At 67.2% G+C, this 6,694-nt stretch overlaps 3 protein-coding genes across 3 annotated transcripts in view; 2 read left to right on the forward strand and 1 right to left on the reverse strand.

Moving 5' to 3' along the window:
- The window catches only part of EMIHUDRAFT_310680 (hypothetical protein), a gene marked incomplete at both ends in the record, with an annotated part of 1,258 nt that extends 878 nt beyond the window's left edge, over positions 1 to 380 (forward strand). The window contains one exon of the mRNA XM_005771971.1: positions 311 to 380. Coding sequence (XP_005772028.1) covers positions 311 to 380 — 70 coding nt within the window. The remainder of the gene's footprint in view (positions 1 to 310) is intronic.
- Positions 381 to 2,165: 1,785 nt separating this feature from the next.
- On the forward strand, positions 2,166 to 2,910 carry EMIHUDRAFT_209229 (hypothetical protein; the record flags this gene model as incomplete). Its single annotated transcript, XM_005771972.1, has 4 exons — positions 2,166 to 2,315; positions 2,443 to 2,514; positions 2,583 to 2,718; positions 2,798 to 2,910. The coding sequence occupies 4 exons, from the start codon at positions 2,166 to 2,168 to the stop codon at positions 2,908 to 2,910; spliced, it is 471 nt and encodes a 156-aa protein (XP_005772029.1).
- Positions 2,911 to 4,097: 1,187 nt separating this feature from the next.
- Positions 4,098 to 6,694, reverse strand: part of EMIHUDRAFT_451177 (hypothetical protein) — a gene marked incomplete at both ends in the record, with an annotated part of 5,715 nt that continues 3,118 nt past the window's right edge. Inside the window, 8 exons of the mRNA XM_005771973.1 lie at positions 4,098 to 4,116; positions 4,255 to 4,507; positions 4,578 to 4,641; positions 4,715 to 4,909; positions 5,128 to 5,243; positions 5,396 to 5,464; positions 6,243 to 6,306; positions 6,543 to 6,638. Coding sequence (XP_005772030.1) covers positions 4,098 to 4,116; positions 4,255 to 4,507; positions 4,578 to 4,641; positions 4,715 to 4,909; positions 5,128 to 5,243; positions 5,396 to 5,464; positions 6,243 to 6,306; positions 6,543 to 6,638 — 876 coding nt within the window. The remainder of the gene's footprint in view (positions 4,117 to 4,254; positions 4,508 to 4,577; positions 4,642 to 4,714; positions 4,910 to 5,127; positions 5,244 to 5,395; positions 5,465 to 6,242; positions 6,307 to 6,542; positions 6,639 to 6,694) is intronic.

Consider the following 6,694-nt stretch of genomic DNA (forward strand, 5'->3'; position numbering starts at 1 on the left):
GGGTTTTTTTTTTTGGGCGGGGGGAGTAAAAGCCTTTTTAAGTTTTTTTGGGGGGGGGGGGGGGAATCCCGGGGAAATGGGACCCCGTTTTGATTTCGGGTCCCAAAGGGGGGTTTTTTTTCCCTTCCCGAGACATTAAACGAGGGAGGTTTTTTTTTTGGTGCGCCCCGGAAGTTTTTTTAAAATTCCCCCCCCCCTGGGGCGCCCCCCCCCCGGGGGGGGGGAAGCCCCCCCCCCCCCCCCACCTTTTTTGGCCACCCTTATTCCCCTTGGGGCCCCCCCCCCCCCCCTCCCCACACACACACACCAGGCGAGCGAGCGCGCCGGTCGGGCGCGGGCGAGGACGCGGGCGCGGGCGCGGGCGCGGGCGCGGGCGGTGATTCGGGGCGGCCGCGGCGGGCGGCGGGCGCGGCGGGCGGCGGCAGTGCGGAGGGCGGAGGCGGCTGCGCGGGGGGGGGCTTGGAGGCTGGAGGCTTCGGAGGGAGGAGGCCGCTGGCGGCGGTGGTGGTTGGGGCGGTGGTGGCTGGGGCGGTGGCGGCGCTGCGCTGGGGCGCTGGCTGCGAGGGGTTGCTGCGCTCCCGCGCCCTAACCCTTGCCGCCGCTGGTCCGCTGCAGCTGGAGGGTGGCCCTCTGGCTCTGCCCTCTTGGGATCCCCCAATCATGGCTCCTTTTGCGCCGCGCCAGCCACAGCATGCGGAAGCTGTGGACAGTAGAGAGCGAATCTCTCGGGTTACGTGTTTTTCATGCTTGTAGCGAACAAATCTACACCATCTTAGAGCGTCGGCGGCCCGCCGCGGCGCGCGGGCGCGCACGACGCGCACGTGCAGCTCCTGCCTCCTCCTCCTGCTCGTGGCCGGCCCCCTCGGGCCGCTCGCCCGCTGCCGCACACCGGCGCGCACTCTCGACTCTCGTCTCCCACTCTCTTCTCAGTTTTGTGATTGTGTCTTGAGACTTTTGTCTCGCCGCTGCGCGCTGCGCTCTTTGCGGCCATCGCCACACACACACGAGAGTGCGGAGTGGAGAGTCCGAGACTCCACGCACCGCGCACCGCGCAGTGCTCCAGTGGAGATAAAGGGTGTGGATGCTGAGTTGACGGAAATCGGGGGACGCGACCCACCTCGCCACAGACGGTCCCGCGCCTCGCCGCTATGACGGGGACACACCCCGCACAGTCCGCTGTGTCCCCGTCTTTGTCCAGAGTGAAAAGAACAACGCGCTCGCCGGTGGCGCGGCCCGATTTCGCCGCGCTCGGCGAACCTCGACAGCGCCTTCGGTGGCATGCAGCTCTTTGCGCCTGAATCCTGGAGAGCGCAGCTCCTCTGCTGCTCACACGCTCTGCACACTCAGTTGGGCACAGCCTACTGTGCGGCTGCCACACAGCTGTCAGGTCACAGCGATGGCCGATGGGCTCGCCCTCACTGCTGGCCCTCAGTCACTTGTGCTGCGGCTCTTCGTTGTATGTGAGCGACTCTGCTCGGCGACTGCCGGCACACTGTGAGACCATGGGTGTGAGGCTAAACCACGCTACCAGCGCTTGGTCACATCGGCCCCGAGGTCAGATCCGCTTCTACTCTGTTGATGACAACCTCAAGACACTTGTCTATACTACGGCTTTAAGTTAGTCTACCGGCTGGAGCCGAGCAGGAGGGCCCGGCGCACAACCCCCCCTGGAACTCACCCTCCACACCCCGTACACGCAGGGGTAACCTGGTTTGTGGAGCTCCCACACATGTCTAGACAGCCCTGAGCCTGTCCAGACAGTGTCCAGACAGCGTCCAGACAGCGTCCAGACAGCGTCCAGACAGCGTCCAGACAGCGTCCAGACAGTGGCACATGGCTCCATTATTCACAGTAAAGTCTCGTAGTCGTGGCTGGACGACCCCTGACAGCACCCCTGGCGCTGCCGAGGCCACTCCCCACCCACCCACCCACCCACCCACATGCCGCTTTCTTTACTTGCCATTGGGGGGGGGGTGCGTCTAGACAGCAGAACTAAGAGAACTTGAGAACTTGAAGTTTGAACTTGTAGTTTTGTCTTGACAGCTGTCTAGACAGCTGTCTAGACAGGCCCTCTCACAGAAGGGTCCCCCAAAGTGCCCGCGAAGAACTCGGGCAGAGCGGCAACTGTGGCGGCAACTGTGGGGGGCAACGCCGACGTCGCAACGATGCTGCGGAAAGGGCAGAGCAAGCGTGGGCACGCATTGGTCGGGTTCCATGCTGCAGCCGCGAGCCCCGCGCCGCCGATGAAGAAGCTGCGGGCCGGCAGTAGCCACGCCGACCCGCCGCTGCGCATTGGGCAAAGCGCGAGCCCAGCAGTTCAGTCAGGCACGCACGCTGCACCCACGACGGCGGCCTCGGGGCGCGCGCGACCGAACGCGCTTGCGCCGCCGCCACGCCGTCCTTTCCCATCGCCGCCGGACCGCCCTCCCTCCTCCGCGACAGACGCCGCAAACACGGCGCTTCTCGCCGCCCAAGCAACAGCAGCAACAGTGGCAGCGAATCTTCGCGTCGCTGGTGCACGCGGTGCGGACTCGCCGCAGTCTGGCGGGCGCTCGTCTCGCCCGGACCAGGCGGCCGAGCAGGCTGTGATCGCGGCCGAGGCGGATGGGCTCGGGCGGGTGCTGCCTGGCGGCGCGCCGGCAAAGGAGCCTGCCGAGGCGGGGGCGATCGGCGAGGCGGCGGTGCTCAAGGCGCTCCGCTTGCTCCTCCCGCGTCGCGGTGGCGACGCTCGTGCACGCGGAGCTGCGCACCGCAACCACGCAGGCGCGAGGCTTAGCAGCTGCGACAACCGTTGCAGGCACGGGCTGGGACGGTGCAACCGCCACTGCAACCAAGCGTTTGGCCGGCTTCACGACCTCGGCAGTCACCACGCTCCGCCCGCGCTTGGTCGCGTTGCCGTGCGGTGGCTGAGCCGATGCCGGCGCCAGAGTGGCCGCGACGATCATCGGCGGGCGGCACGGTTGCCAGCGTGGCGACACGAGAGGCGCGACGACTCGCGCCAAATCGGCGATTTTCACGTTCACGCGCTCAACCCCACCCAAATCTTAGCTCAAATTTTGAATTTTGTCTGGTGAGTTATGTGGATCGTCCTTCACCAGTGCATAGAGCGGAGGGCAAAACTAAAGGGAGGGATGGTGCTTCCGTCGGTTTCCATTGAGAAAGATGTTTTGTCCACATACGTCATACCACATCCATCCATCCAGCCAAGAGAATGCAACTCAAGTTTTGATCGCTCACATTTGGCTGACGTGTTGTTGAGTATCAGAGTATGATTCCTGTCTGCAGGTCTATTCACACCTCACGCGATCTTCCATGTCCAGACAGCGTCCAGACAGCGTCCAGACAGCGTCCAGACAGTGTCCAGACAGCGTCCAGACAGCAAAATCGGAGCGTCTAGACAGCTATTCAGACAGTACTAGCACTTGAGTGTACACAGCTGATTGAAGTAAAGGGGGATGATGCAGCTGCCTGCCAGAGCAGAAAGATTCCTGAATTCTCTCCACTACAAAAAAAGTCCAGTGCGGAACCGAGATCATGGCCCCGAATGCCGTGCTCTCTAGGTAATGTGTGGGAGCTCCACAAACCAGGTTGGGTCGCACGCCGCACGGCGCGCGAGTGCGTGTGCGAGTGTCCCGCCCTCTCGTCCTCGCGCCTGTCTCCCACCGCACGTTGTGCTGCCTCGTGTGTGCACCTGCTGGGGCCACCACGCTGGCCGGCGCGGTCGCGCAGCACGCGACAGCCACCGATAAATAATCCGGAGGGGAATTACCTCCCTAGCCTCACGCTCTTCCTCAGTGCTCAGACCTCACCCACCACTGTGGGGTACAGTACACGGCGAGGCGGGCACACACACGGCCGGCGGTACACATCGACCAAAGCTAGAGCGGACAGCGACACACTTGACCTCAAAGATCTGTCCGCCAGCCAGGGGTCTCGGCGAAAAGGCGCGAGCCTGGCCCCCGGAACTGCCCACCATGGCTGCTGCCTCAGCCCTCACCGCCTCCGGCCGCGCTTTGCGGCGTGGCGCGGCCGCCCGCCGCCGCCGCCGCCGCCGCCGCCGCCGCGTCCCGCCTGCCAACTCGAGATCTTGTCCTCCTCGCCCGTGTCGGCCGCCGCCTATTCACAGCCCCGGCTGTGAAGAGCCGAAGGGGCCCCACGCCTCCCCCCCGTCCCTGCCGCCGCCTCGAGGATGTGCGCAAACTCTAAGAAGTGTCTCAGAAGTGTCCAAGAGGTGTCTAAGAAGTGTCCCACGCCTCGAGGATGTGCGCAAACTCGTCGGCGTCGGCGAAGGTGGCGCCGCCGCGCTTGCGCTTCTGCTTGCCGCCGCCGCCCTTCTTGCCCGCCTCCTCCTCGTCGTCGTCGTCGTCGTCGTCGTCCTCGAAACCGCTGAGGGGCTCGTCCTCCTCGTCGCCCGCCGCCTCGTCCTCCTCCTCCTCCTCCTCCTCCTCCTCCTCCTCGTCGTCGCCGCCGCCGTCGCTGCTGTCGCCGAGGCCGTCGAGCCCGAAGCCTACAGGGTTCCGAGACAGTTCGGAGAAAGCGCCCGCCGACGCCGCCGGAGGGGCGAGAGAGCCAAAGGCCCTCGTCGTCGTCGTCGCCCGGGTCGTCCGCCATCAGCCCCTCCGCCAGCTGCTGCGCGAACGCCTAGCTCTCAACCACCCCCGACTCATGACTCACCGTCCATGATCAGCCCCTCCGCCGGCTGCTGCGCGAACGCCTCCTCCTCCTCCTCCTCCTCCTCCTCGCCCTCCGCCTCCGCGTCGCCGCCGCCCGCCCCGCCCGCCCCGCCGCCCGCCGCCTCGCCGTCGCCATTCTCGCCACCGCCCTTGGGGCGCTTGGCCGCGCCGCGCGCCTTTTTGCTGGCCGCGCGCACCTTGCGCTCGAAGTAGGTGTGGAAGAAGCGCTCATGTGCCTGGGAGGGTTGGGTGGAGGGGAGGGGCGGGCAGGGGAGGGTGCGGAGAGAGGAGGGGCGGGCAGGGAGGGTGCGAAGAGAGGGCGTGCGACAGCTGCGTGGAGCGGAAAAAGGCTCGCCCGCCCTCGCCTCACCTCGGGCGGATCTCGGGCGGATCTCGGGCGGATCTCGGGCGGATCTCGGGCGGATCTCGGGCGGATCTCGGCTCAATCTCTCGCCGGCACGCGGGAAACAGCCGTCTGCGCCAGCTGCCGCGCCACCGCTGGCTGCGAGAGCGAGAGCGACGGCGCCGCCGCCGCCGGCTGCATCAGCGAGCCGCCGCCGCCCGACGCACCTGAATAGCCGAGATTCGCCGAGATTAGCCGAGACTAGCCGAGATTAGCACGGCGTCAGTGTCGGCGAGATTCGCCGAGATTCGCCGAGATTCGCCGAGCTTAGCCGAGATTAGCCGAGCTTAGCCGAGCTTAGCCGAGATTGCCGAGACACCTCGCTTCGGGTTCTTGAAGACGAACTTGTCCAGAAACGAGCCCAACTGGAAGTCGTGCAGCGGGTCGCCTGGCGGGAGATGTGGGGAGATGTGGGGAGATACGGGGAGATGTGGAAGTCGTGCAGCGGGTCGCCTGGCGGGAGATGTGGGGAGATGTGGGGAGGTACGGGGAGATATGGAAGTCGTGCAGCGGGTCGCCTGGCGGGAGATACGGGGAGATGTGGGGAGATACGGGGAGATATGGAAGTCGTGCAGCGGGTCGCCTGGCGGGAGATGCGGGGAGATGTGGGGAGATGTGGGGAGATTTGGGGAGGTGTGCGGAGATCTGGCGAGATAAGGCGCGCCCTTGTACGAGATTGCCTCCCCAGCTGCGAGCGCCGAGGCGAACTGCGCCACAGACGGGTGGAAGTGGCGCGACAGCACGGCAACCTCCCAAAGCAGCGACTTGTCGGCGCTCGCATGCAGCGGGTTGCGGCTCTTCCAAGAGTACGCCGCCGCCGCCGTCGCCGCCGCCGTCGCCGCCTCTCCGCTGCCACTCCCGCCGCCGCCGCCGCCGCCGCTGCCATCGCCGCTGCCGCCGCCGCCGCCGCCGCCGCTGCCATCGCCGCCGCCGCCGCCGCTGCTGCTACCGCGGCTGCTGCTGCCGCCGCCGCCGCTGCTGCTACCGCGGCTGCTGCTGCCGCCGCCCGCGGCGACGGCGCCGGCTGGGTGCCAGATTGCGATCTCGCGGCAGCGAGATTGCGATCTGCGGCTGCGCAATCATCGCGCGAAGGGAGGGGGCGGCGCGCGCCACCTCCGAGAGGAGGAGGAGGGCGCCGCAAGCCAGCGCGGGCGTCGCGTGCGCACAGAGCTGCAGCAGCCGCTTGGCAAAAGCGGCGCGGCGCAGCTCGGACGCGTCCAACTTCATCGCCTAAGACGCCGAGATCGCGCCGAGATCGCCCCGACGGAGAGCGACCCGTTCAATGAGCCCAACGACTGGGAGCGTGGCCGCGGCGGCAAGGGTGGTGCAGGCAAGGGCGTCGGCAAGGGCAAGGGAGGCGGAAAGGGAGGCGGAAAGGGAGGCAAGGGAGGCGGCAAGGGCGGCGGCAAGGGCGGCGGCAAGGGCGGTCCCGACCCGTGGGCCGTGGCAGAGGCGCGGGGCTCGACAAAGCGCGAGGCGGCGGGCACGCTCGCTGCGGCCGCCAACCTCTCGGAGGAGGCGCTTCGGCGCGCGCCTCCGATGGCGCTGCCCGTCTGCTCCGCCTGGTGGGAGGAGGGCCTGGTGGCCGCCGCTTCCGGCGCTGCTCCGCTCGGGGCAT

Source organism: Emiliania huxleyi (assembly GCF_000372725.1).
Source record: "Emiliania huxleyi CCMP1516 unplaced genomic scaffold EMIHUscaffold_37, whole genome shotgun sequence".
Classification (NCBI taxonomy): domain Eukaryota; phylum Haptophyta; order Isochrysidales; family Noelaerhabdaceae; genus Emiliania; species Emiliania huxleyi.